At 43.4% G+C, this 27753-nt stretch overlaps 5 protein-coding genes and 1 long non-coding RNA gene across 9 annotated transcripts; 5 read left to right on the plus strand and 1 right to left on the minus strand.

Annotated features, from left to right (window-relative positions):
• The first annotated feature begins 1149 nt into the window (after positions 1 to 1149).
• chrnb1 (cholinergic receptor, nicotinic, beta 1 (muscle)) lies at positions 1150 to 6382 on the plus strand. The gene is made up of 11 exons (XM_086059848.1): positions 1150 to 1354; positions 2427 to 2560; positions 2808 to 2852; positions 2919 to 3028; positions 3165 to 3273; positions 3358 to 3502; positions 3742 to 3927; positions 4022 to 4245; positions 4565 to 4743; positions 5423 to 5570; positions 5657 to 6382. The coding sequence occupies exons 1-11, from the start codon at positions 1294 to 1296 to the stop codon at positions 5792 to 5794; spliced, it is 1479 nt and encodes a 492-aa protein (XP_085915974.1). The 5' UTR covers positions 1150 to 1293; the 3' UTR covers positions 5795 to 6382.
• An 804-nt stretch (positions 6383 to 7186) lies between these two features.
• Positions 7187 to 12113, plus strand: chrnb1l (cholinergic receptor, nicotinic, beta 1 (muscle) like). Its single transcript, XM_086059855.1, has 11 exons — positions 7187 to 7514; positions 8346 to 8479; positions 8585 to 8629; positions 8901 to 9010; positions 9089 to 9197; positions 9272 to 9419; positions 9489 to 9674; positions 9755 to 9978; positions 10417 to 10595; positions 11214 to 11352; positions 11870 to 12113. The coding sequence occupies exons 1-11, from the start codon at positions 7316 to 7318 to the stop codon at positions 12008 to 12010; spliced, it is 1614 nt and encodes a 537-aa protein (XP_085915981.1). The 5' UTR covers positions 7187 to 7315; the 3' UTR covers positions 12011 to 12113.
• Positions 12114 to 14260: 2147 nt separating this feature from the next.
• cldn7a (claudin 7a) lies at positions 14261 to 18587 on the plus strand. Its single transcript, XM_086059849.1, has 4 exons — positions 14261 to 14719; positions 16449 to 16613; positions 17603 to 17687; positions 17757 to 18587. Exons 1-4 carry the CDS (start codon positions 14497 to 14499, stop codon positions 17923 to 17925), a joined length of 642 nt encoding a protein of 213 aa, XP_085915975.1. The 5' UTR covers positions 14261 to 14496; the 3' UTR covers positions 17926 to 18587.
• An 80-nt stretch (positions 18588 to 18667) lies between these two features.
• Positions 18668 to 21042, minus strand: LOC147159414 (uncharacterized). Of its 2 annotated transcripts, XR_015090544.1 has the most exons (4): positions 20756 to 21042; positions 20275 to 20566; positions 19651 to 19781; positions 18668 to 19561 (listed from the first exon to the last, which is right to left on the minus strand). It is a non-coding gene; the product is annotated as an uncharacterized LOC147159414 (long non-coding RNA). The 2 variants fall into 2 exon arrangements; XR_015090543.1 differs by having other exon boundaries at positions 18668 to 19781; positions 20756 to 21041.
• Positions 21043 to 21865: 823 nt separating this feature from the next.
• Positions 21866 to 24874, plus strand: LOC147159415 (placenta-specific gene 8 protein-like). Of its 3 annotated transcripts, none has more exons than XM_086059851.1 (4): positions 21866 to 21990; positions 22514 to 22635; positions 22724 to 22878; positions 24550 to 24874. In XM_086059851.1, exons 2-4 carry the CDS (start codon positions 22533 to 22535, stop codon positions 24715 to 24717), a joined length of 426 nt encoding a protein of 141 aa, XP_085915977.1. In that variant the 5' UTR covers positions 21866 to 21990; positions 22514 to 22532; the 3' UTR covers positions 24718 to 24874. The 3 variants fall into 3 exon arrangements, with proteins under 3 accessions (XP_085915977.1, XP_085915980.1, XP_085915979.1); XM_086059854.1 differs by having other exon boundaries at positions 22724 to 22842; XM_086059853.1 differs by having other exon boundaries at positions 21947 to 21990; positions 22533 to 22635.
• ponzr4 (plac8 onzin related protein 4) lies at positions 24770 to 27607 on the plus strand. Its single transcript, XM_086059850.1, has 4 exons — positions 24770 to 25539; positions 25668 to 25823; positions 26036 to 26190; positions 26887 to 27607. The coding sequence occupies exons 1-4, from the start codon at positions 25479 to 25481 to the stop codon at positions 27004 to 27006; spliced, it is 492 nt and encodes a 163-aa protein (XP_085915976.1). The 5' UTR covers positions 24770 to 25478; the 3' UTR covers positions 27007 to 27607.
• Positions 27608 to 27753: the final 146 nt, after the last annotated feature.

Here is a 27753-nt window from a genome sequence, read left to right on the forward strand (position 1 = left end):
GCGGTCTACCTTGGTAACGTCTCACACCCTATCCACAAAAGGATTTATTTTTGTTGCTGTTCTTTGTACGACATGGACACTTCTGGTGGCACGTTCTTCCAGAAAATCATCGTCTTCCAAAATCGATCTGCTTTAGTCTTCCAGCTGTCAAAGCTACAATGACACTATTTTTGTATACAAAGGGGCAAGGCAATATATCCAATATCTCTGTGTAGAAGTATACCCATGTGAGAGCGACACGGGAGCTTGGGAATGGACGACACACACAGCGGGTGTGTGAAGGATTTCCAGACTCGCCAAGACGGGACGACAAGCTTGCATGCGCCAAATCATTTACTGGACACAAAGGAACTTTGCCCTCTATTTACTCTTGAAGACCTTAATGGCCTCCCCTCAACCTGTTGCTAACCCCTCAAAATCTTCACCCTGCATTTGCAATATAATATGCATTTATTTCTATAACTACTTACACAAAGTCAAGGATATAATTGAATAAAACAAACTAATATATTTGTATGATTGTAACACTGGTGGTCAGAGTGTTTTTTTTTTCTATTCTGATAGAAGTGGAGCAAGTGAATTTAAGATTGAGTTCATCAAAATAAAAGAAGGTAATAAGGCTCAAGCCTTCTTAATTGAATTAAGTGTGTCTAGTGCCGTCAAATTGATTTTCCACTGATAACGTCAACACTTGTTGCTGATGCGTATGATCCCGGGAAAACAATCCAATTTAACGCCACCGATAAAATGCGAGTGATCTATCGTTGATTCGCTCCTCGCCGGTTCACTGTTAACACTTTGCTTCTATGCTAATTAAATTGGCCGTGGACCAAATGGCGGCGGGAGCGGATCATAAATGATGTTGGCATGTTGTTGGTTGCCGCTAAGCGCCACATCTCTCATTTATTTACTGGCTGTCAACTTGGAGAGTAAGGCCTGAACCAGTGATAAAAGCCATCAAAAATAGAAAATCTTGCTCAAATAGCTTGTCGAATATCTTCCTGGATAAGCGGAAACTATAGCCATAAAGGAGAGACCAAATGAGCTATACATGCAAACAGCTATGTCCCGGGAAGGGGACACCCACAACTGCCCCCCCCCCCCCCCATGTCCGATGTAATTGGAGCAGTCAGCAGTTGGCCCGTCTGACCTGACTGACAGACAACAACAGTCTACTCGGACTAGAAGTCACACTAAAGATCTCCACGGCAGCAAAGAAGACGAAAGAAAGACGACAGACTAATGGGAAAAAAACATATGCTTTGATTTGGAGTTTTGTTGTTTTTTGTCACGATGAAAAGCCCCGATCTGTTCCTGCTGCTGTGTTGCATATGCAGCCTGAGTTCACTGGGAGGTAAGCAACAGCAACAGTAGTCACGTGTATGCATATATACTGTACTGTATGTATCATTGTACAATGTATATATATATATATATATATATATATAGCTCTTAAAATGAAAGAAAAAGGCACTGAGCTGTCACCAACATCATACAAATGCAATTATTCCATCTAGTGGCAGAAAAAAATGACCTCAACACAAATCAATATCACACTTGTTTTTACAGTAAAGTACATCTTTTTATTTTTAACTAAATTTTATGAATTATGAAATTACTGTATCAATGACCTTCCACTTGTATGTTAACAAGAGTATGAAAGCTTAGGAAAAAATATTTTAAATAAATATATATATATAGTATGAAGTTAGTACGAAATTAAATGAACCATGGAGAAAATCATTCGCGTTTGGAATCTCAAGCATGATGGTTATAATGAAATGTAAACAACCTCACCAATTCGACATTATCTCTCAATTGGATTGCCATGAATTCTATGTCCAGCGCTAGAAATTTGTGTTACTTACTTACTTACTTACTGGTTGGATCCAGACCAGTTGTTGGCACCGTTAGGTTACTCTGATCTAGAACCACCAGAACTGCACGACTGGTTGACTTTTTGCTCAAAGGGTTCAGGTCGGATGGTAGCCCAGACTCATCAAGTCGAGGTCTTTCCCGTCACATTATGGCATTCCTGTCAAGCAAGTATCAGTGTGGAAGTTAGTTATTGCTGTCAAATATGGTGATTTGCTCTGACCTCATACAAGCAACCGAGGATTGCCCAAAAGTTCAAAATGAAGATAAGCGGGGTATAACTGGACTGCATTGCATGTTGGGAGAATAACATTTTAAACTGAACAGATACGAGGCTTTCCGATTGGCTAGTGAAATAACATGACAACATTTTGATCCGTGGCGTTTCTAACCTACCACTGTGTTTGACGTGATTGGAAAATAAAGCCAGCACTTGATGCTCTATGCAAAAACTGGCAGCATTTGGCAGCAAAACTTGGCTTCAAATTTGGTTCAAATTAAACATTACAAACAGCATATATGACCTATTTGTCTGACTTTGAATTGTTCAGGAGCAGGGGATGTCGAGCAGGCACTAACCAAGCAGGTCTTCGCTAACTATAACCTCAAGGTCCGGCCTGCACGCTCCCCCACGGAGCGAGTGGTGGTCCGAGTGGGCATGACCCTCTCCTCATTTGTTGGAATGGTGAGTTCAAGTGAATGTATGCGACATTGGGTCGTATTTTGTTGTTCCAGTAAGTGTCCCCCTGTTCGCTACCCGCCCCAGCTGTCTGCCTGACATTCCTAACTGGGTTTTAAATAGCCAGTCGGGCTCAGTCAAAAGAAACACACATGAATACTCGACTCTTGCATCTTGAATCAAGTTTCGCTATCTAAAACCTTTCCGAACCAAACAATACATTGACTTCTATTTTCTTTTCCACATCCTTCAGAATATGAAAAATGAAGAAATGAGCACTGTCGTCGTCATGAATTTGGTAAGCACTTGTTCAAAGCATTCCTTCCATCTAGACACTTTTTTTTAAAAGGAACTTTGCAAACAGGAGTGGAGCGATTACAACTTGTCATGGGATCCCAAAGAGCATGATGGGATTGAGGTGTTGCGTATTCCCGCTTCAAAAGTGTGGCTGCCGGACATTTATCTGATCAACAAGTAAGGCGACTGTGTTAAAAAATTGAACTCAGTCACTGCCACTGACTGCTATAGACGTCAAAGATTCAATTTTACTGGGCTGGAAGTGAATGAATTAAAAACAGAACACATATTGTCCGTTTGCTCTCTTTTGCAGCAATGATGGCGTATTTGATGTGGCGCTGCACGTTCACGTACAGGTATATAGCAATGGCAGGGTGACATGGACCCCACCTGCACTTTACCTGAGCTCCTGTGGCGTTAGGGTGAGGATATCGTTCTTTACCAACACACCTTTCTGCTTTCACACTCCTCGACTGGACTTCAAAGCTTTCCTTTTCCCCACTCAGGTGACATATTTCCCCTTCGACTGGCAGAACTGCAGCATGCAGTTCCGCTCGTACACGTACGACTCCACCGAGATCGAGCTCCAGTACGCTCTGGATGCAAACGGCAAAGAGATACGGGAAATCCTGCTGGACGAGGCCTTCAGCGGTGAGGGAATGTACAACACTAAGGGGACACGTCGATCTCAGAGCATCTTGTTTAAGACATAAAGATGACAACTTAAATACCAATTCTAATTATATTTTGGAGTCAGCCAGCCCTCCCTTAAATATCTCCAGTTGGTCCAAAATATGGAACAACCCTTGCATTTCTGTACAGCACCTTTGTTCAGCTATTCCTAAAACGCTGATGAGTTCAATTAACATATTGGCCATGCACATCCCCAGAGAGCGGCGAGTGGCACATCCGACACAAGCCGTGCAGAAAGAACATGAACAAAGATCTGTACGAGGACATGAGCTTCTACCTGATCATCGAGAGGAAGCCGCTCTACTACATAGTGAACATCATCATCCCTTGCATCCTCATCACCATCATCGCCATCTTCAACTTCTACCTGCCGCCAGATGCAGGTACGGTCTGACGAGTCCAAATGACACGTGCCATTATGACTTTGCTGAGGTTATCGGACCAACGCCTTCGCGTTTACTTTGCTCTCCACGTAAGGTGAAAAGATGGGACTTTCCATCAACGTATTGCTCACCCTTACCGTCTTCCTGCTGCTGCTGGCGGACAAAATTCCAGAGACCTCGCTGGGCGTTCCCATCATCGTCAAGTACATCATGTTCACCATGATCCTGGTCACGTGCTCAGTCATCCTCAGTGTGGTCGTGCTCAACCTGCACCACCGCTCGCCCAACACCCACATGATGCCCATGTGGGTCCGCAGGGTGAGAACATGCCATATGACCAACTGTAGGAAAGCCATTTTCCCATCAAATTCCGACAAGTGTCTTTCCAAATAATGTTTTTTCACTACGACCTTTTGTCCTTTAATGAGAATATCCGCTAAAGTGTCACTCAAGGTCATCATGACAGCCAACTGCCGAGGAGATGGATCACGTTACCCAGCACGCCTGTTCTCTCCACAAATTCAGCATTTTGATGAATGTTTTCAGCCTAAACAGGCGAAAACAGTCCAATTACTAAATCTCATTTTGACCATAAATCCTGATACAAATTAAACTAAACCTTCCTCCTTTTCCATAGATCTTCATCCACATGCTGCCACAATACCTCTGCATACTGCGCCCCAAAGTGGAGATGCCCCTGGCCCTCAAAATGATGCCTGTCCAACGGGAGAAAAAGGTGTTTGCCATCAACAAGGCGGCCGACGAGTACTTCATCCGCAAGCCGGACTCCTCCATTTTGTTCCCTAAACCCAACAGGTAAGGCCACGCCCATTAGTCATGAGGTCACCAGCATTTCTGCATTCCTCTTCATTATTGAAGAAAAAAAGAATTATAATGAGTGTGAAGAGCAAAAAGTCAACCCGGTAAGGGTCTATAAGAGCAATTTGATGAGGCCGCAGTATGTCCCAAGACACACACACACTCACACACACTTAATTGGATTTAGTGCATGTCTTGGCACCAGACACAGCCAGTTTTAGTTGAATTAGTCTAATGAATTGTAATTTACTCCACGCTGTGGTGCTACTTTGAGCACTGATGAGGGGAACCAGAAGAGAAAAAACTTACGAGGCCAACAAGTCTCTTTTCCTTTTCCCTTATCTCTGTCTACCCAACTAAGGAGCCCCCTCACAGAGGTCAAAGCTTCTTTGCCAGGACCACCACTGCATTGTAAACTCACCTAGTGTTTGAAGTGAATACCAAGCAGGTTGTTCCACACCCAGGTCGTTCCGGGATGCAGAGCCACACTGTCCTCTGGTGGTCAGTTCTCAAAAAGTCTGAGCATTAACTATTCCACTCTGACTACAGTTTTTGAAATACACTTAAGTACAAAAGTAATTATGTGTACACACACACACACACATATATATAAGTCTCTTCAGTCTCTCAACACTAGAAAATCCTCTCACTGTCAGTACTGTTCATTTGTATGCAGATTCCAAGCAGAGGGCAAACCATCCGACCTAAGGAAATTCATTGACGGGCCCAGTAGCTACCTTTCACTGCCCCCCGAACTCAAGACCGCCATTGAGGCGATCACGTACATCGCTGAAGCACTGCAGGCCGAGAAGGACTACGAAGCTGTGAGATTCTCACCATTCGCAATTAATTTGATGCAAATTGGGGTTTTTAACTGTGCCTCTCTGATTCTGCTTCCCCTGCATCCCAGCTGAAGGAGGACTGGCAGTACGTGGCCATGGTGGTGGACCGCATGTTCCTCGTGATATTTGTCATCTTCACCACCGTTGGCACCTTGGCTATTTTTATTAAGGCCAGCCTCAATCGCGCACCCACTGACCCTTTCTAATCCGGTGTTTGAAAGAAAATGCAAATAAACTTTTGGCTCGTGGAAATGTTGTGAAAGTTTAGGTTGGTCGGACAACTGTTGTAGGTGGCCAGGCTTGAGAACTTGCAAACATGCAAACGCAAACTCCACACACGAAAGCCTGAGCCCAGATTCAAACTCGGAACCTCAAAACTGTGAGGCAGACGTGCTAACACTAGTTCATTTCAATGCTAAAAATATTCATGCATGTTCATCTGCGCCAGAGCGTGGATCCAGCGTGGCATAAATATTTCGAAGTGGTGTCAACAAATAAACACGAGGCACAGCAGATGCCATAATGACCCAGCTGTATGCTTTTCATTTCCATGTGTCACAATGTGCCGCAGTGTGTCACATGCTGTATGGATATTCCTGTGCCTAAACTAATCCTCTTTGTATTTAAAGCACTTATGTGTGTTTGTACAGGGAGGCTATTCTTACATTGCAGCTGTGAATAGCCTGTGGAATTCCCACTGTATAGGCGACCTTTTAGTATGTTGTTGTTTTTTTCAGTCTGGATGTCAATATACACTTTCTTTTTCACATTACTTTCAATAAAGATCAGAGGTAAAATAATGCATAAAGCGTCATCTGTTTAGAGAATGCTTGCAAGCTGGCACCGGTTCATGGACTTCCCTGGCCTTCATGTGTTTATACCTTGCCTGGATTCACAAAAGGTGTAACATACTCCAAAGTTGGACAACGAAGAAGAAAGTAGCCGCCATAAGCCACATCAGGATCATTAGCTTGTTTATCGCGGCATCCTTAAACTGTGGCAGTAAAGACCATGCAAGTGCTGTGTCATTGAAGCATTTAACCCGCTGGCAACCGGTCGAGTTGGAGACATTTTCCCTTTAGCCACCATCAACTTGTGGCTGATTAATGACCTGTTTATGTTTTCCCTCCGGAGACTCTGACCATTGCAAGGTAAACGTGAGACACTGACCCAATACACAGTAGCTGAACGCTGAATACGTTATTATTTTGTGGAACGCATTCTACTGAGGCCTCCCTGAGAGGAAATACAGTGATGCATTGTAATCACTGTACGAGTAAAGGTTCTGTACTTTTTTGGCCATACAAAAGGCACCTTGAAGTCTGATTCACTAAATGAGAGTAGAACGCGCTTTAAGTGAGGTCAGGAAATAATGAATATTTGGTACACCCAACCCACGTGCACACATCTCCAAAAATATCTCCATTGTCATAGCACATAACACACTGCTAGTCCTTTATTGCCATCAGACTACGACCGCCCCTCCACTTCCTCTTTGTTCTCCACCCACTGTCCCCACAGTCCCAACATTCTCAGATTGGTGCGCACCAACAGGTGTCTCCTCCAAAGGCTTCCCAGTACAAACAAATTCCACCCTCTCGTCACTCCCAGCACCAGTACCCAATCAGGCCATGGTTCCCCAGCGTTGAGGTATGATCCGAAGCAAGCAAAGACAGCAGAAAGGGAGATCTTTGTTGGATGAAGAGCTGCCAAAAGGTGCCAAATAGATGAGTGGAAGTGTCGACTTTCTGAGCTGGAGATACCGGAGAGCAGCATCCATCGGGGTGAAGGTGCAGAGGTGTGACCTCTGGAGGTTCATGGGGTCTTTGGACTACCACAAGAAGATGAGTGGAAAAAATAACATGATGAACGTTCACCTGAAAGTCAACCAACTCGTTATCATATGCCTTTGTCTCTCTTTTACTGGTAAGGACATAACTGCTTTCTATAATATTCTTTTAGTGTAATTTAGAATAGAATTGGATGCAAGGACGGCAATGTCTCCACTCTAGACCTTCGCAAAGGTGTTTGACGAAGTGCTTCGACCTTAGCCAAACTATTTGCTTAATGTTGAAGCAGCTCATCCACTTCCTAATTGATTGATGAAGCGATCATTTTTTATACTCTGTGTATGATTGTAATGAGCAAGAGAGGCTATGTCATTGACACGCTCATTGTCAAAGATAAATAGATGGCTGCATTTGACCCACAACAAACAGCGTTGCACACAGCGCTCTGACATCTACAACCATTCGATTAGAAGAAGCACTTTAGTGGTTCTCCGCAGATTTCAAAAACAGTGTTTTTCACATTCAAAACAACTTCAGACTGTCCACTACGGTACATTCAATCAAACATATTAACACATCATTGTTTGATAATCAGTCTATTCGGGGCCCACGTGGCGCTGGTATCCCAGACATCCCTTTGATCCTGCTCCCCTGCTGCATATCAATTACATTAGCTCAGTCACCTTTGCGACTCGCCGCACACCACCAGCACCTGGCCCGCTGACCACTCGCTCTGCATGCCCTGGCTGTCCTTCTTTGTCCGCCCCTTGTCTTGTTACGGTACATATTTGGGAGGAAGGTCCAGTTTGTCATCAGAGGGCATATTTTGCTATTCACACTTTCTCCTGTATTGTGCTGTGTGGCAAACAGTCGCCAACGCTGTGTGGCTAACATCCTTCAGTCCCATTTTTGGTCATCGTCACTAATTAGTATTAGCGTCAGTACTTGATTGTGTGTGTTGGCCCAGGAGCATCAGAAATAGAGCGGAAGCTCCATCAGAAGATATTTAAGAACTACAACTTGAAGGTGAGACCTGCTCAGTACTGGGAGGAGAGAGTGATGGTGCGGGTGGGAATGACTCTGTCCCAGCTTGTCAGCTTGGTGAGCACACAAACAGAATAATACAGGCATGCACACTCGAACATGCAAATGCAGCCATAAATGACTAATGGATGACCTTGGATGCGTGTGACTACCTGACTGCAGAATCAGAAGAACGGCGAGATGACGACCAACGTGTTCATGAATCTGGTATGAGGGTACACACACGCATTATCACTCCAGCCAAGTTCACTTGTCACTTTTCATGCACCACAAATGATTTCCCGCCTCAGTTTTACCTTCATTCTCACTCAGTCTTTTGCTTGGCGGTAATGACAATATGAAATTGGGGGCCTTGAATTTTAAAGCAGTACGAATGAAGAATCGTGATTTCAATAATAATAGACTGTGGTAAATGAGAGAGCTATTCTGCATAGCTTTGAAACTGTATGATGAAGGTCAAAGTATGGCATGTCTGCAGGAGTGGAAAGACTACCGCTTGTCGTGGGACCCAAAGAATTACGACAACATAAATGTTTTGAGGATTCCCGCGAATAAGGTGTGGCGCCCTGATGTCTACCTCATAAACAAGTGAGTGTCCGCTCTATTCATTTCAAATAACTTTCCATCCGTTTAGAAAACCTCACAAGGCTTTTGTCATCTCTTCAGCAATGATGGTCAATTTGACGTAGCTTTATATGTCAACGTCTTGGTGTACAATGACGGGACAGTCAACTGGCTTCCACCGGCCATCTACCGCAGTTCTTGCTCTATCGAGGTGCAGTCTGATTGTAAAGATCACCGCAGTGCACACGTCTCATTGTTCTTTTCACAAACCAAACTCTTCCACAGGTTGCATACTTTCCCTTCGACTGGCAAAACTGCAGCATGGTTTTCAGTTCGTACAACTACGATGCCTCGGAAGTGGACCTGCAGTATTATCTGGATGACAACGGAAAGGAGATCCGGGAGATAGTCATAGACGAGAACGCGTTCACTGGTGGGTGATGGACATGCATGCCCTGAGTAATTTTGCTTATCTTTCTCTTCATTTCCTGTCACACAACAGAGAACGGTGAGTGGAACATATGCCACAAACCCTCAAGAAAGAACGTCAAGGAGGATCTGTATGAGGACATCACCTTCTACCTGATCATCGAGAGGAAGCCTCTTTTCTATATCATCAACATCATTGTTCCTTGCATCCTCACAAGTGTCTTGGCTATTTTTGTCTTCTACCTTCCCCCTGGTGCAGGTATGAAACTGAAATATTTTCTTTGTTCACAAAAAACAATATGTCAGAGTGCGTTGTCATCCGTCATATTTGGTTCCTAGGAGAGAAGATGACCCTCTCTATTTCGGTTCTCATCGCCTTGACCGTTTTCATGCTGCTGCTGGCGGACAGGGTCCCAGAGACTTCACTGGCCATCCCCATTATCGTCAACTACGTGATGTTCACCATGATCCTGGTCACCTTCTCAGTCATCCTGAGCGTGGTCGTCCTCAACTTACACCACCGTACACCCAGCACGCACATCATGCCCAGCTGGGTTCGCAGTGTGAGTCGGATGCTTATTAACGTTGTCTTCTTCCTCTTTCGGGTTAATCTTATTTAAAGGTGCCCACAGCAAAACATCCCTTTCAAAACATCTCTTGCTCTAAGTCTTTCCAAACAGCATCCATAAATCTCCTTTTTGGCTTTCCTCTTTGCCTCCTACCTATCAGCTCCATTTCTAGTATCTGCCTACCAATAAATCCACTGCGCTTCCTCTGCACATGACCAAACCTTCTCAATCTCTCTAGTTTTGTCTCTAAAACTAATTAGCTATATGAAGAAAATCCAGACCATCCAGAAAGATTTGGGTTGCAAAATTCCATGATTTTTTCAAGTTGGAAGTTTCCAATTTGGATTATTTCCAAACTTGCCACTAGAAATTTACCAGAACTTTCCACCTGCTCTAAAAAACACAATCTGATTTCTGACTTTGATCTTCCAGTTCTTCATAAATTTCCTGCCCAAGTATATCGGCATGACCCGGCCCGAGCAAGAGGAGTGTCTTTTGAAAGAGGATTCTTGTGACCAAACACCCGACACAAGTTTCAACGGACGACAGCCTGCAGGGGAGTACTTCTTCCGCAAGATCAATCCTGATCTTGTCATACCTTGGAGAGGCAGGTAAAGTCATAAAAAATGTGAATGTAACACACTACTCACAGCCTCATTCAGTACCAACAACATCCTGGGTCAGTTAAACTGAGCCCCACGGCACACCCACCAGCTCCTAAGCCACTATTTTGGTTGGGCATCAGGGTCTAATCCTGTTGAAGACGTGTGAAGATTTGTGCGGTGACGATCTGTGTCACACTCAAGTCTATTCCTTCGTCCTCTTCATCTCGGAGGGCTGTTTAAAGTGAGGTCTCAATCTCTGCACCGTTGATTATTTATCTGTATTAAGGAGGGCTTACTTATTCTGTTGTCTTGCAGCTCATGTTATTGCACCATTCCTAAGCCACTCGCACAACTTCCGACTGCATTTCTATGTAGAGGTCAAAGGTTCACAATCGACCTTGTGCTTTAGGAGCTCGCTGCTGCTGTCACTCATCACTCAGATGAGTGACGAACACGCATTTGTGCCCTCCACTGGATACAAGGGTCAACAGCAGCACATATTGAAAACAGTTTAACTTTTTGCCCAGTTTGAAAGTGCCTTTGAACGTATGAAACATTTGGATGTAGTTGGGTCAGACCGGGGGCAAAATGCTTCCATAGTGCAAACACCTCTGCATCATTTAGGTGCGAGACTCCGGTGCGGCTTCAAAGGCTTCCAGAGACGGATGGATTCTGTCTGATCCTTCCTCCCAACCTGAAGTCGGCCATCGCCGCCGTCACGTACATGGCCGAGCAGCTGAAGAAGCAAGATACCGACGATTCGGTGAGAAACGTGGCTGGTGGCCCATCAGGTTCTGAATTTACAACCGCAATTCTAGTATTTGTTCCAGGATTTTGTATTAATTGATTCCCAACAGTCTATTCTCCTAATTCTATCTAGTACGTTCTTGTTGATGACTTTTTTCAGTCTCTGTCAAGCCATGTCAGTTTAATCTGCCCAAGGCTTTCAGAATCAGTAGCGCTGGCCTACGTAACTCCAACTATACCGTATTAGCAAGTACATGGCACAGTTGCAAATGTTTTGTTGCGTGAGTAGTATTCAGGGTTGGTGGAATCCAGGTTCATAAAAGTAAAAATCCTGCCGCAGATTGGCAATTGCCACAGGTGCTTCTACTCCACTGGTAGGTAAACAAGCTTATCAACATGTTGACTAGTAGCACATGTTGCTGAAGCTAAATTGTTTCAGGATTTTTACTTTATGGACCTGGATTACCTATTCTTGGTAGTATTGTACGTAGTATTGATGGTTTTTATGATTGTGTGTGTGTGTGTGTCCGCAGATAACAGAGGACTGGCAGTTCATTGCCCTGGTGGTGGATCGTCTCTTCCTGTGGCTTTTTGTCATAATCACCACTCTGGGCACTTTGGCGATGTTCTTGGACGCCAGTTTTAACTACACGCCCGACAACCCCTTCCCATAAAAGGGCAACAAATCACCCTCGTCAAGCATCCATACGACCACAGCATCCTGAGTCGTCATACATTTCCAACGCAACTCAAGATACATATTATGTGACTTTCTGATGATTAGTTCACTGTTCTACTGTATTTCCCTTTGTCAACATCATTTAATTGGCAAACTATGCTATTTGTTCGGTATTTGTATTAAAAAATGTATTTGTTTTACAATCAGTTCTGGTGCACAACAACACACTCCAGGAACATAATTGGCTTACAGAATGGTTGTGATGTCAGTGACCTATTTTCAGGCTTACTGGTGTGCAGCGAGAGGTCCGAGACACACTGCGCCGTGCACACACAAATGTGGCAAATGTGTTATTTTCGCCACGGACAAAAGAAGGCCCCTTGCTATTTCCAGACGGGAAGAATGAGCACACAGGACAACACTACAGTCCAATGGTCACTGTCCTGCTGCTACTCTACTCAACTTGGGCCCTGTTGCATAAGAAGCTTTCTGAAGCAAAACAACAGCATGAAGGAAAGGGCGCCGTCCCCCTCGTTTTTCAGGGAAAAGCCATGCGTGGGCGCTTTATTGCTAATGCCTCGCTAACTTCCAGGGACACTTGTGGGACTTCAATCGTTGGATTAGCCCTCCTTCTCGTGCACTTCAGACCAGGAGGGGGCCTCAGTAATGCGTGGGGGGTGGGGGGGGGAGCCCCTGTGCATGTGAGAATGTTGTAAGTGCTTGTCTGTGGGCTGATTTGGCTTTTCTTCTCTTGGCCATTGAGTAACGGCTGAACCAGCGAGTCAAATGTGTCTTTACTGCTCTAATAAAGAAGGGAAACGTAGAGTGCAAGAAGAAGTCAGGGAGGGGGCGGCTTTATAGAGCAATGCACTGTTTTTGTGTTCTTTGCCAGCCAAGATCATCAAATAAATCAGGTTACCAATGGCGACAACATCGGTAGGCCCCAGACTGTCCACAATCCCACCTCCTCTCCCTCTTCTCTAACATGGAAAATATACATCAAATAGGGGAAGTCCAGGGTAACAATAAGGTATTTCTTGTCAGAGGTGAAGAAGAAAGCAGTACAAAAGGTCAGGACAAGACACTGGAAGGCAAAATAAGATGGTGGCAAACCTTCTAATATCTGTGAAAACAATGCTTGCCAACCACTGCGCTGCGGGAAATGGTACAATTTCACTAAAAGTCTCGTAAATTTGACATTCACAGAAAAGAGTGTTAACAACCCTGCCAAATTTGAAGATATATTTTTTATGCAAGTTGTCTATGCTATGTTTGTTTGAAACCTCCACTAGCTGGATTATATCCCAGCAGGCAACGAGGCGCTCTAAAACGGACTTGCGAGCCCCAAAGCCACATGACTGCCAAGTTGGACTTAAAAAAAAAAAAAGATTCTTCCTCATCCATCTTTTTGTCCGTGACATGCGTGCACTCACGTTGAACAACGAGGCACTCTAGAGCATCCACGCCAGCATGAAGCAACCCCAAATCTCTTAACTCACATTACAGTCTTTAACTCATTTGCAGCCTCTGAAATCAAGAGAATGTTTTAAGCAATTGTAGTTATTACAAAAACGGCCAGCAGGTGGCAGCAGAGTATAAAAGATCAACCACGGCCATGTTGCAACAAGCCATTTTCCCCACAGAATTGTGAATAATGATGAAACTTACCTATATTCTAATGCTAATTGCTTCCGTGAAAATGGCTGGGCGTGAATGAGTCAATTGGTCACAAAATATTATTTATTTTACAACAAATAGTGCATCGCTGTTCAGCTATCTATTTTGGTAACACATAATAACTGGAAAAACAATTTAATGTTCTTCCACTAGATGTCAGAAGATACAATTAAACTATGTATGCACAAACAGACAGGGAGATTGGTGCTATACTAAACAGGCCAACATTTCAAAGTGAGTAATTTGTCAGTAAATTGAAAACCATTATTTGGGACATATTCGTTTCAAACGTGTTGCCTTGAATGACGAGAACGCTTGAAATGTGCATTTTCCTAATTGTCTTTCAACATCCTTTTCACCAATAGTTTTTGCCAGCCCCTCATTAGAATATCACTGCCAGAGATGTGCTGTAAATCAGCTCCGAGCTGTTTAATTGTCTATGGGGGGGGAGCCTCGATCTGGGTCAGATCTGGGTCAGTACACATTTTACACACTCGTAGGGGGCAAACTATGCAAAAACAAACCCTCCGAAATGCCTCATGAGCATGAGAACGTCTGTGCGGACAAAAAAGAATCCATCGGGGCAACCTGTTGCTTTGCTTGCAAGTGGAGGGAACATTTCCCGGCAGCCACTCCACACATGACAACACACACCCACATCTTGCATGCCCATCCCCGAGAAGATCCCTCTGAGCGCGCACACATTCTCCCATACAAGAGCTTTTTGCATAGAGCTTGCACACAATAACAAGACTTTTAATACTTTCTGGAAAGGAGGCCGTGTTTCCTTTCGGGAAAGACAAAATGGCAAACTCCGGTATTCAACTTTTGGGATTCTTCATGTCGCTGACTGGCATCGTGGGCCTGATCATCGGGACCATTCTGCCCCAGTGGAAGATGTCCGCCTACATCGGGGACAACATCATCACGGCCGTGGCCATGTATCAGGGATTGTGGATGTCTTGCGCCTTCCAGAGTACAGGACAACTCCAGTGCAAGATCTATGATTCCATCCTGCAGCTTGACAGTAAGTCGCTACGCTTACCAGAATTTTAAGTAAGGGGGAAATGACTTGTTTATTATCTTTGCAGAGAGGTCATGTGGCATTGTGAATGTCTGGCAAAGCAGGATTTTTAGATCATCCCATTATAAAATGAAATTGGCATCGCAATGTAGAAGATAAAAAAGATCATGGATGGATATAGGGATGGTCAAGTGCCGATACCAGCCTTATTTTAAGGTATCGGTATTCGCGACGGCGGCCGAGTCCTCTATCAGAAACGAGAAAGTGGGAATTAAAAGAATAGAAAATTGCCATTAATTTCATGCAACTTTAAGGGAAAATGCTATATTTGGGATACATGGGTCTTTCCTTAAAATTGCTTGTCATCGTATATATATATATATATATATACATATATATAATATATATATATATTTATTTATTTATTTATTTATTTTTCCAGACCGATACCATACGAGTACATGGGATGTTTGATACATGACCTTTGATATACATAAACTTTACCAAAAAAAAGCAATTACAGATAATATTAAGATGGTAGAGCTCTATATCTCACTATACATTATACACTCATATTTCCTTAAAATTTCAAGCAATTAATATAAATGTTCTATTCTTCTAGTTCCTGATCGGCCAGGTATCAGCCCGATATGGATTCCTGGTATCAGTACTCGCCCATTCCTAATATGTATACAGGCTTTCCCCCAGAGTTTTATTAGCCCGGCAGTTTTTGCAAGGCCCACAGAATTATGTGTTCTATTGCTATAAAAACAAAAACAGGAACCTACCAAAAGAAAGATGAAAGTATATTTCTATCTGTTTACATTTTGCAGCAATTAGCATTAGAATATAGCTAAGTTTCATCACTATTCACAAACCTGTTTAAAACATCTTGTTGCAACATGGCCCTGGTTGATCTCTTATACTCTGCTGCCACCTGCTGGCCGTTTTTGCTTCATGCATTCTCTTCAGTTCAGAGGCTGCATCAAAGCCTGTTCTAGCATTTTTTTTTAACTTATAAAAAAGTATAAATACATCTTTGGGAGCATGGTCATATTTAAAATAGAATGTATTTATACGTTTTTGGGAGCAAATGAGTTAAGTGGTTACTCAAGTCACTTCTTCTATATTCTAATTAAATCAAGTGTTGCGATTCTAAGCCAGTTATAAGTTAAATTTCCCCTCACAGTTCGATCAACTATGTACATATGCTAATACAATAAAATAAACTATATACTTCAATAAATAGCTTTCTCAAAGATGGAAGCTGGTGCAGGCACATGACTAAGCGCTTCCCCACTTCTAGAAGGTTCCACAGGACCTTCTCAAACAATAGAGGTCCTGCAACAGCACCATGGCTCCCCTCGCTGCAGGAGGGGGACTTTTTGTGCGGGCCGGGCCGGGTCGGACTGGCACAGACTGGTTCTGGGTGGACTGAGACAAAGGAAGGTTCGCCATGTGATGGGTTTATAGGAGGTGGAGTGGGGGGGCTGACAGATGAGGAGCGGACTGTCGTATTTCAAAGTGTGGCGCCACGGCGTTGTAACCCAGGGTTTCCCTTCCAGGAAGAGTTGACACCGAGTGACCCAACTGGCACTGAACCTCAATGAGCACACAGATAATAAATAAAGGCAGCTTTTGAATCCACTCTTTTGTGTAGCGTCTACGTGGCTATTCTCGAAGTGTATTCATTGAGCGCCTCCTCATCATAACAGAATTGGATCCTCTCCAGGTTCTCTTCAGGCCACCCGGGCACTGATGATCGTGGGCATCATTGTGTCAGTGGCGGGCCTGGGCGTGGCCTGCATGGGCATGAAGTGCACCACATGTGGAGGGAGCGACAAGCTGCGCAAGGCCCGCGTCGCCATGACGGGGGGGATCATCCTATTAGTAGGAGGTGAGTTGGAAGGCTCCATCCAATGAACTCCAATACAAGAACCGCAAAAAATGCCTAAGTACTCACACACCGTATCTAATAAGAAGGCACACACATTTAGAGTCATGGATACTACAGTGTAGAATGTCAGAATTGCGACCCCATATGGACAAAAAAATAATAGGTGAACCTCGAATGCATATTTTGTATTGGTTGTTAAATTATATACAGTACACAAATAATAAAATAAATACATGGGCGCTACTTTTCGGATTTGTTCTGGAACGTACAGTAACAGTGCAGCAATACCTCCGCCATTGTGGGGATTAAATTCCTCTCCTGCAACTAAACTAATATGCGCAATGTAGAAACACACTCATTTAAATACTCTCTAGGTTTGTGTTTATCGCATTTGTTACTTAATTTTTTATCACATTCAAACACACTCTTAAAATTATACAAACACATGTAAACACGTATATTATGGCAAGAGAAATAGATAGCTTCTTTGTTTATGTTTACACTAAACAAATCCCTTTTTTTTCCCCCAACTAAAAAAAAAACTACTTTGCATCTCACAATATAAATCAATAATCGTGCCCAAAGATTATAAAATGAACGTACTTCTGGAGGCGTAAAAAGCGGACTTGTAAGATCTTCACCAAGAGCTCGGCAGAACTGAAATACTTCCTGTTTTCATTCTTCTTCTTTTGTATTTACACTGTGTCAAACTAAATAGTGCTCTATCTTGTGGACAGTAGTAGAATTGCACCCAAAACGGTAGACAAAACGAAATAGTTACAACCAGTACCAAAAAAAATCTGACTAAAGGACTAACTTGAAACCTGAGATGGAGAGGGGGGTTATTTACTATAATCTGAACCTTTGCTCACTAAAAAACGTTTTTATTCATTAAGTACAGTGCAAAATTATTATTTTGTATTTTATTTTACCCCCTAACCTAAAAATACATCAGCCAACCTGCGACTAAAAACGAAATTTACTTTTAGGGCTGTGTGCCATCGTGGCTTGCTCCTGGTTTGCTCACAACGTCATCCGAGCGTTCTACAACCCCTACACTCCTGTCAACACCAAGTAAGCTACGTTTTGTCGTTTTATTTAAATCACTTGGGTTTGGCCTTACCATTGCGGTTGATGCTGCAGGTTTGAGTTTGGCGCCGCCATCTTCATCGCATGGGGTGGTTCCCTCCTGGATGTCCTGGGCGGAGCCATGTTGGCCGCCTCTTGCCCGCGAAAGAAGGATGTGTCCAAGTACCCGTCCATGGCCAGTTCCCGCTCTGGGCCTGCCAGCAGCAATAAGGAATATGTCTGATATGTCTGACGCTCGTCAGTGTGTACATAAACATCCAAGTGAAAATGTATGCATTTATAAATTGCTTGCTAATGACGCAGTCTTACCCAGTCCTAGCTTGTGTCCAAATTCACGAGGCCGAATTTGTCGACTGCGTGACGTCACTCATGGCGCGACGCGACAGCACGCAATGACTTACATATGAATGGAGTGTAATTTACTGCTTGTCGGTAACACACTGACAGACAATCCATTCATGTGTAAATCAGTCATACGTCCGTTCGCGCTTCGTGTCGCGCCGGGAGTGACGTCATTGCAGCCGACAAATTCGGCCATCGGAGGACCCAGCCTTGTGAATTTGGACACAGGCCTAGTGTTCGACGTGTTTACACAAGTGCTATTCACTATTAGATAAGAAACGGGCAAGCCTACAAGCTGCTGCAGCGAATAGTGAATACAGAATTGTCCACACCTGCACATACATGTCAGACCTAGCACCTATTTTATAGTCACACATCAGCCATTAGGTTGGTATATTTATTTGGCCAAATGTAGGATGACCTATAAATTCCATGTTTGTAGAATTTTGTCATATTTTTGAGAGTTTTTTTTTTTTATACATACAAGATATACTGCTGGTGCATGTAGCTGATAATGTAGAAATAAAGGCATTGTAACTGTAATTTGTGTCCGTTATGTAATTAGCAGGAGGGAAACGGCAAAAATACAAGCTGATGCTAAAGATTAAAAAAAAAGACAAAAATTCATACAAATGTGTTAAGACATTCTTAACTGTGTTTAAAAAAAAATCAAAATACAACAATTATTTCCATCACTTCCTCTACAAAGATGTGTTTATTTCCCTGGATGCACATTTGAAAAGTTGTCCACTTTCATGCAAACGGCCGACAACCCACATCAAATAAAAATATTTTTTAAACCAAAACCAAATACAAGTTACAATTTCACAGCCCCCCAAAAAATTGAAAACAAGTCACATTTATATGCATCTCGGGACAATAACAATAAAATTAGTGCTTCTTGTCAGGGTGTGATTGCCTCCGCAAATCGCAAGCTGGTTTCCACAAGCGCATTGTGTAAATTGCAACCTCCAGTTTATTTTTACTAACACATGGCAACGGACTCAAGACATTCAAAAACTGTACAGGATCATCCTGCCACTTCCTCCTCAGCATGCAGGCAACAGCGGTGCAGTGTCAAAAGTACGACGACGTAGCCCTTCAAAAAAGGTGGCGTACCAAACTTTGGGATATGCTCTCACAGGCTCCATGCAAAGATCACGCGTGACGGGCATCCCCACAAAGTGCAAACAACTTCATAGTTGACAAAATAGCAACTGGAAATGATTTGTTCTTTACATTTTACAAACAACAAAAATATGTACTTTTTCTGATGTTATAAATTACAAGCGTTCGTCCACTGGATTATGCAGTACAGTAAGCACACTACCAGTATCAGCAGTATGGAGGATAGCCGTTAGACAACAAGATGCCGTAAAGCCATCACAAGAGGGTGCGACCCTCTGGGGGGGGAGACGAGCGAGGGGCTCAACCACTATCTTCTCACTGGCGCTCGTTCAGAAGCTCAGTCGGCAGGTCGGCGTGGACCTCCCACGACATGCGAACCCATCTAAGGTCTGAAATGAGGTGAAATCAACAGCTTGTATTTTACATTGAAGGCATAGGCTCCCGCCGGCGCCCTCTGCAGGCCTCATCATGCCATTACTTGGACACGAGCACAGGCCGAGAGATGGAGACACTGGGGAGGACGTCTCCCGGTTCAAGACATGGGGAGAGACACGGGACACTGGCCGTTGTTGTTCATGATGTCATCCAATACTTCGTCATCCAAGTCCACTAAAATAAATAAATAAATAAATAAAAAAAGAGACGGAAAGTTCAAGATTCAAACCCAGAGCCTCAGGACTGTGGAGTGCTCTTCCAAATCGCACTCTATTATATTGTATATGAAAAACATATAACATAATTAAATTAAAAATTAATCTGTCACTTTTTTTAAATGCTGCTCCTTCTAGTGTGCACACTTGACCTCCTGGGGGCAGTATAATACATGGAGATGGTCAAAATTGTAATACCGTGATGAAATACTTTCTGTGATTTTTTCTCCTTGTATTTAATTTAACATATATATTTAACAGAATACAACACAATTAACTGAATAAAACCCCTTAAGATTTTTTGGGGGGGGTGACTTCACTTCAAAGACTGCAATGCTGATGCTATTTGTTAGCCTGTGGGCGACGTTTCCTATTATGTGTTAGCATTAATATATTTTTTTATGTGTTTGTTTGAAATTGGCAAAGTGCAAGTCATTTATTTAGACTCTCACCTTTCTTGGAGCGACCAATCTGTCCCAGTTTCGGGGCCCTTTGGCCGAGCCTTTGAGGGTTATGACCGTTGGGCCCGCTGCCTTGGCCGTGTTGGGCCCCGGGTCCGGGCTGCAGTGGCGGCCCCGCGGGCGGGATTAGCTCGGGGACGCCAGAAGCGCCGTACATGTCTGCAAGGAGGCGCCGTGCCTATTTTGGCCGCTAGATGTCCCCACAGTCAAAGAAGACGAGCTCTGCTGTTGATGCGCTTCACTTCCGGAATGCCTCTTACGGTTCAATAATAACAATTGAGGGCTGTGAATGTGAAAAAAAAAACACGTTTAAATAAATGTAGCAAACACTATCGAACTAACGGAACATAAAGTTATGAACGCACAGTTTACCAAACCGAAAGCACCCTAGTGTCGACACTACTCTAAATGCTTGGTTCAAATCTCCATCAGTACATTTGTCAGTGTACAAAGGTTCAATGGCGAATATTACCTTATTCCTCCTCAGCTGGGGAATGACGAAACGCCGAAAAAGCAACGAGCCTCACCACAACCGTGTTGTTGTTTACTGACGCTCTCTCCCTCTCCCGCTTTCTCGCTCTCTCACTCGACGCGCCACAGAAGGCGAGTGGGTTTATTTAAAGGAGCCTCTCCGCTCCGCCGTGGGCTTTTCCTGCCGTTTTATCTCCCACCTGCTCCGAATCGTGCGCGTCGCCCAGCGGCCGATGCGAGCCACAATGCTGCTGACGCCTGCTGTCATTCTCCAAACTTTAACTGGGGGGAGGTGATGCGTAATTGCGCACGTCACACGGTACCGATCGTGACTCAGCCTCAGCCAATGAGTGACACGCCTCGATAATCCTCATCCATAAATTATGAGATGCTTTATTGTCACCTGACCTGCAGCTCTTAAAGACCCACCCAAATAAAGTGTCACTCAAACTGCATCAAAAGGTGTATATGCATTTGTATAAAAACAGTAATTAAAAAATAAAAAAGAATAAAGAAGTTCCTCTTCCAGTGATGCATTTCACTTGACAATGAATGTTTGACAGGTGACATATTAACACACAAAAATCATTCTAACACACTAAATCATCCCCCAGTGTTCCATCCAGCATCATGTGAGCAAAGGTCACATCGGAATGTGTGAATAATTTGGTTGGACATTTGCAGGGATGGTCTAAAAAAAAAAAAAAAAATCCGTAATACAGAAGCATGGAACTGCCAATGTGGAGTAAATATTTTTTTACTTACTCGCAAATAGGTTCAAACTGCTATCAATTGTCCCAAAACATTTTTGTGAATTTAAGTTTTAAGTGGGCATAAGTAGAGATTCCTAAAGCCCACTTGAAACTCTGACATAAGAATTTTTTTATTTGATATTTTTTATTTTATGGACATTTAAGCCGTTTCCTCTCATGAGATGATCTCCATAGAGAATAGCTTACCGTTGCTTATAACATTAGAAAAACAAGAACAAGCATCGCCCAAACAGATTTTTCTAACATTAACCGAAAGCGTTTTTTTTTTTTGTAGACTTTTTTATGTTTTTCAACTTCACAAGAAACTAGTGATGAAGTGTTTGTGTCAGCAGAATCACACGGGAACGGGGGACGTGTTTACACCAAAACAGTGTCAATTTCGTGTTGACACCAAAAACACTGTGTGTTGAAAAGAACCAAGCACAAAGAGTTGAAGTGGACTTTCAAGGAGTTTGCAAGTCAGGTAAGTTGTGCTTTTTTCTTCTTCATTAAACATCCACTTAATTGCTTTGTCTTCACCAAAAGATCACTGATTGAAGACTCCTGAGCTAAAGACTGACTAAAGTCAGCAAGGTCGTATCCGGTCTAACGGAGTTGCCAAAGCTACGATGTTACTGGACGACTAACAAAAGGAAGTCATGCTTTTATGTTAATGAGTAAAGAAAATAGTTATTGTGCTGAGTCATTGGGGACTGACCAACAGCGTCAATTTGTGAAAAAGGATTAAATGTATCCAATTTTTGACATTTTGACACCAGCCATTATCTTCTGTGAAAAATGACTGTCGTCCATGAGTCTTCTTCGTTGTCGACTGCATAACTGTATTATACTGCCCCCCATTGGCCAAGGTGGGCACTTCAGAAGGGGCAGCACAATGAATTGAATTGAAGCATTCAACCCTGATGCGCAAACTGTTTTATAAAGTAGAATGTTTCCTTATTATAGAAATAATTACAAACATATATTTATTTATTTTTTTTGATTAGGCTGGGCCTTATTTTTTAGATGTCTCGTCATGTGATCAGGGCCCAGCCGCAAAGGAGGCGCATCCAGGAGGGGGCTCAATGGAGCACAGGCTTGTGTGCTTGCCATCAAGACGTGGGAGACTGTAGGTGTACTCGGGGGGGGGGGGGGTGGGGGGGGGGGGGGGTCTGATGACATCATATGTGATGACCTCATCGGATTTGTTTGTACAGGCTGCTTTGCTCTATGCTGCCTCCCGGTGTTCACCTGCCAAGTGGCGAGGAAGGCGGGCGTGTGTCCCCTTCTGCCACTGCTGGACTGTCTTGGCTGCGTGCCCCCGGCCTCCCTCGCGGTGAGAGCCTCTGTCAGGGAAAGATACGGCATACAGGTACACCCATTAGACAGCCAGGGGCTATGCGCTTACCTGGCTGGTTTAGAGTGCCTCATTGTCTCTCTCTCTCTCTTTTTTTGATCATTTAATTTTACAGGGTTCTCAACAACACTCCATTTAGAGGACATATTTCAGGGACTACCTTTCCAGTGTTAACATTAACATAAAGCTCGACTTGACAGCCACTTTGTGAATAGGGGCTATGCACTTACCTGGCCACTTTAGAGCGCCTCATTGTCCCTCTTTTTTTTCTTTTTAGAAGACATATTGCAGGGACTACCTTTCCAGTGTTAACATTAACATAAAGCTCGACTTGACAGCCACTTTGTGAATGGGGGCTATGCCCTTACCTGGCCACTTTAGAGCGCCTCATTGTCTCTCTTTTTCTTTTTATGATTCAATTTTGCAGGGTTCTCAACAACACTCCATTTAGAGGACATATTGCAGAGACTACCTTTCCAGAGTTAACATTAACATAAAGCTCGACTTGACAGCCACTTTGTGAATGGGGGCTATGCCCTTACCTGGCCACTTTAGAGCGCCTCATTGTCTCTCTTTTTCTTTTTTCTTTTTATGATTCAATTTTGCAGGGTTCTCAACAACACTCCATTTAGAGGACATATTTCAGGGACTACCTTTCCAGAGTTAACATTAACATAAAGCTCGACTTGACAGCCACTTTGTGAATAGGGGCTATGCACTTACCTGGCCACTTTAGAGCGCCTCATTGTCCCTCTTTTTTTTCTTTTTAGAAGACATATTTCAGGGACTACCTTTCCAGTGTTAACATTAACATAAAGCTCGACTTGACAGCCACTTTGTGAATGGGGGCTATGCCCTTACCTGGCCACTTTAGAGCGCCTCATTGTCTCTTTTTCTTTTTTCTTTTTATGATTCAATTTTGCAGGGTTCTCAACAACACTCCATTTAGAGGACATATTGCAGGGACTACCTTTCCAGAGTTAACATTAACATAAAGCTCGACTTGACAGCCACTTTGTGAATGGGGGCTATGCACTTACCTGGCCACTTTAGAGCGCCTCATTGTCTCTCTTTTGTTTTATTTTTATGATTACATTTTGCAGGGTTCTCAACAACACTCCATTTAGAGGACATATTTCAGAGACTACCTTTCCAGTCTTAACATTACCCACATGGAACAATAGTACCCATATCAGCATGTTCCACCCTATTATGATTGAAATCTGAGACCTTGGCAACACTAATAGGCATTACGGTGACTTTTGGAGACCGCATGGGTAAGTATTGAAAAACAAAGATCCAGGTGGGGGCGGCTGTTACTGTAGTTGGAGCACTGCCATGAAAGAAGGAGGTGGTTGGTAATGTTGGCTCCTCCGGAGGCGGAGTGGGCCGCGGAGCAAGCGCTCAGATTTCGCAAAAAAAACTGAGATTTCTTTTCAAAACATTTTCCAGTGTGAAATGCAGGCAACTTAAGGACAATGATCCAGGCGTGTACTCCACTGTAGAATTTCATCTACTTGAAGCATGATACTCCGTTGCATTGTTTAGCTCCACTTCTTTCGTCAGTGGAGACTCTCGCAACCATTTTATGTGATGATTTAGAAATGCTGGCAGCATGGTATGGAGTTGTGAGTGTATGTAAATGTTCACCTTTGGTTGGAGCTTCCCACTCGCGCTCTCTTCCAGGGGAGTGTGTGGGGTGACTGCCTGTACGGATGCTGCTGCTACCTGCTATCTTGGCTCCAGATCTCCAGAGAGCTGAAAAGGAGAGCTGCAGCTCACGCCTCCTCCTCTTCGTCCTCCTCCTCGACCTCGGACGAATTGACTCGCCTGCAGGGGGCGCACTTAGTCTGACCCACAGGGCCTTGGCTATCTTGACAAGGCAGTTTTGTTCCAAGTTACACCCAAAAAAAAAAATCAACACTGAAATGATGATAAATTAGTCTCGATGTAATCACAAATGTACTGAAATTGGAATGCCAGTTGAATACAGTTTAGAACTAGATTTTTATATTCCTGCATAAATTGAGTACGTTATTGACATGATCGAATGAAACAGGATTCAGTATTGAGCCCTGCGGTACTCCAGCAGAACTGCCTGTTTGCTGTCCGACATGTTGGATTGAAAATGTTTACATAGTACAAAAGTCGTGTGCCACCATGAAATTTATTGTGTTTCTTTATGAATATAATACAACTAAAAACACAAATGTTTCCCTTTTTTAATGCTCAATGGAATTGAACCCAAATTATTGTAACTATGTGTCCAGAAGTAAAAAATAATTGTTGTGAAAAAAAAAATTATCCATGGATTTTTAAAGGTATATTTACAAATCTAAATTAAAAACAAAACATAATATATTGCTTGATTAAGTCATCAAAATGTCAGCACAAGTCTCTGATCCTGAACTAAAATATTGCAATAAAAACTACAAAAAACACACACACACATGTTGCAATGCATTAGGCACGTGCGTACAACAGGACAGCACTGAACATTCATTTTTTTGCATCACGATGATCTAATCAGGAGAATCAGTCGCTGTCGAATTTCGTTGTCGCACGCTATTGGACCGGCCCGACGAGTTCGTGCGACCAGGCCGTGCGGCTATAAAATGGGGGCTCGTGCATCAGTGGCTGTCTCTTCTAACCGGATCATATACGAGTTCCACTCATGTAAGTTTGTCCCGTTTGTCATCTTTTTTGAATGTTTGCATATGCATGACGTCTTCAGTCATGTTTTTGCCTTTGATTAATGGCTTGGTTCATTTCATGATTGTGAACGTCTGTTTGGCCTTCCTCAGCTTTGACTCCCATATTTCATCGCCACCCCCCCCCGAAAACCGCAGCTATGTCTCAACAGTTGAACCAACCCAAGCCCTTCACCTTAACCACCATGACCAGCCTGAACAACCAGTGGAGCTCGGACATCTGCGACTGCTTCGACGACCTGCCCCAATGTGAGCAAGCTTTCTCCTGTGCTGCAGCAATTCCATGCCAGGGTGCAAATGATGGCTAGGCATGATTTAGCGTCAGGGAAATGAAGCTTCATATTGGAGATGAAGCGTTGCACGGAGGTTTTAAGGCACGCTTAGTTCAGCTGCACTTGATGCCTTATGTGATAAAGTCACGACGTGATGCGGGCACGGCGTTCAAATATTCCTCTTTCCAGGTTGTTTCGCCTGCTGGTGCCTTCCGTGCTTCACGTGTAAAACGTCGCACGACGCCGGCGAGTGCCTTTGCCTGCCGTTGCTGGACGCCTTTGGGTCCATCCCACCCATGACCACCGCCCTCAGGGTGTCCGTACGCCAGCGCTACGGCATACAGGTACACAAAATGGGAAATATAGATAATTGGATTGTTCCACCTCACTGATAGAGATGTACAGTGGATTTTTTTTTTTTAAAGTCTACACACCCCTGTTCAAATGCAAGGTTTTTATGACAAGCTGACTTGCTATTTTGAACTGTTCATAATTCCTTTCCACTTGTGTGTCAGTTCTAGCTGAAATGAAAAACAGACCTAAATATGCCTTTTGGAATTGTGATCCTTGGTTTCATCGGAACAGTACGCATTTACCTACATAAGTTTGGGAGATGTAAAAAATCTGATGAAAGCATGCATGAACCTTTTGCTCTTCATTCCAAAGGGCACAAACATAACACTGCTCATCACCAAAATACATATTTTTTCAGCTGGAACAGACTTATGAACAATTCAAAATAGCAATCTGTGTTAGCTCAAAAGCTTCAGCCTAAGATTGGTGCACTATATTCCAATTATGAGAGGGTGTGCATACTTTTGCAAACCAAGTTATTTAAATTTTTGAAAAATTTATTTTGAAAAATGAATGAATTATAGTGGTAATAGATCACGTTAATGATGGGAAAAGCTTTTAAATGACATATTTTTATTTTATTTTTTAAACCTAGCATTCAAACAGGGTTGTGTAGACTTTTTATGAACCGACCAAGAAATGCCCTGCTTCAATTCGAATTAGTCTTGTATGCATTCTGTCCACAGGGTACAGTTTGCCAGGACTGCATCTACGCTTGCTGCTGCGGTCCGTGCACCTGGTGCCAAATATCTCGCGAAATCCAAGCCCGAAAACATCCCATCACATTCGTCAATATGGCGCCCTGAAAAAAACGTTCTTCACCCCTTTGCGTCATTGCCGAAGCTGAGAGCAACATTCTGGGACTTTGTGTCTTGTTCAGACGGCAAGGCGCTGATATCTGATCTGGTCCGAGGACGTCGCCACTCGTTGGAATGTCACCAAACAGCTGATTAAGCTTCTACATTTGTCACATCATGTCGTAAAGGTGGAGACGTCACTAATTTATGATGATATTATAATTAAGTTTGTCATATAATTCCACCTAAACTGCTCCTGTATTATTAGTATGGTGATAGAATAAAAAAAAATAAAAAATTCAAGTGAGAAGTCTTTTCACAGCATGCGCGAAACTTTCCAAAGCTGTCTCCAGTGATTTACACGAACGCCGGGGCTTCGTGTGAAAACCCTGCAAAATGACTGCACCATAAAACGCCACTGAGAAAACAAACAAAAGCGGCTGTCGAAGGAGTACACTGGGAATCAAATGTGCCGCGATCACCAGTTGTGGGGACAATTGCAGGAAGGAAGCCTTCGTGGGCCAGCGAGCGTCCTGAGAGTTTTATCCGCGTTTTTGGCTTCCAGATGGACCTTGAGAAGGTGCAAATAAATGTGATTATTATTATTGTTCTTCCTCTATTCAGGTCTTTGGTTAGTTCACTTGAGCACGTTATTTTCCCTGTGCTATGCGTGACCTTGGCGTCACTGCCGTCACACTCTCTCCTCGGGTTGATTAAGGACTCAAGAAACTGCAAGGAATTTTCCAGAAACTCGAT

The sequence above is a fragment of the Leptonotus elevatus genome, chromosome 17, assembly GCF_054856555.1.
Source record: "Leptonotus elevatus isolate MCC_2025b chromosome 17, RoL_Lele_1.0, whole genome shotgun sequence".
Classification (NCBI taxonomy): Eukaryota; Metazoa; Chordata; class Actinopteri; order Syngnathiformes; family Syngnathidae; genus Leptonotus; species Leptonotus elevatus.

Bases quoted from the DNA above. Each gene is read 5' to 3' on its own strand.
- chrnb1 (XM_086059848.1), top strand. From the start codon at position 1,294: ATGAAAAGCCCCGATCTGTTCCTGCTGCTGTGTTGCATATGCAGCCTG. The intron at 1,355-2,426 runs GTAAGCAACAGC...TGAATTGTTCAG, and splicing joins CAGCCTGAGTTCACTGGGAG to GAGCAGGGGATGTCGAGCAG. The intron at 4,246-4,564 runs GTGAGAACATGC...CCTTTTCCATAG, and splicing joins TGCCCATGTGGGTCCGCAGG to ATCTTCATCCACATGCTGCC.
- chrnb1l (XM_086059855.1), top strand. From the start codon at position 7,316: ATGAGTGGAAGTGTCGACTTTCTGAGCTGGAGATACCGGAGAGCAGCA. The intron at 8,630-8,900 runs GTATGAGGGTAC...GCATGTCTGCAG, and splicing joins CCAACGTGTTCATGAATCTG to GAGTGGAAAGACTACCGCTT. The intron at 9,675-9,754 runs GTATGAAACTGA...TTTGGTTCCTAG, and splicing joins CTACCTTCCCCCTGGTGCAG to GAGAGAAGATGACCCTCTCT.
- cldn7a (XM_086059849.1), top strand. From the start codon at position 14,497: ATGGCAAACTCCGGTATTCAACTTTTGGGATTCTTCATGTCGCTGACT. The intron at 14,720-16,448 runs GTAAGTCGCTAC...GATCCTCTCCAG, and splicing joins TTCCATCCTGCAGCTTGACA to GTTCTCTTCAGGCCACCCGG. The intron at 16,614-17,602 runs GTGAGTTGGAAG...ATTTACTTTTAG, and splicing joins GATCATCCTATTAGTAGGAG to GGCTGTGTGCCATCGTGGCT.
- LOC147159415 (XM_086059851.1), top strand. From the start codon at position 22,533: ATGTCTCGTCATGTGATCAGGGCCCAGCCGCAAAGGAGGCGCATCCAG. The intron at 22,636-22,723 runs GTAGGTGTACTC...TTGTTTGTACAG, and splicing joins CCATCAAGACGTGGGAGACT to GCTGCTTTGCTCTATGCTGC. The intron at 22,879-24,549 runs GTACACCCATTA...GCTCTCTTCCAG, and splicing joins GGGAAAGATACGGCATACAG to GGGAGTGTGTGGGGTGACTG.
- ponzr4 (XM_086059850.1), top strand. From the start codon at position 25,479: ATGGGGGCTCGTGCATCAGTGGCTGTCTCTTCTAACCGGATCATATAC. The intron at 25,540-25,667 runs GTAAGTTTGTCC...GGCCTTCCTCAG, and splicing joins CATATACGAGTTCCACTCAT to CTTTGACTCCCATATTTCAT. The intron at 26,191-26,886 runs GTACACAAAATG...TTCTGTCCACAG, and splicing joins GCCAGCGCTACGGCATACAG to GGTACAGTTTGCCAGGACTG.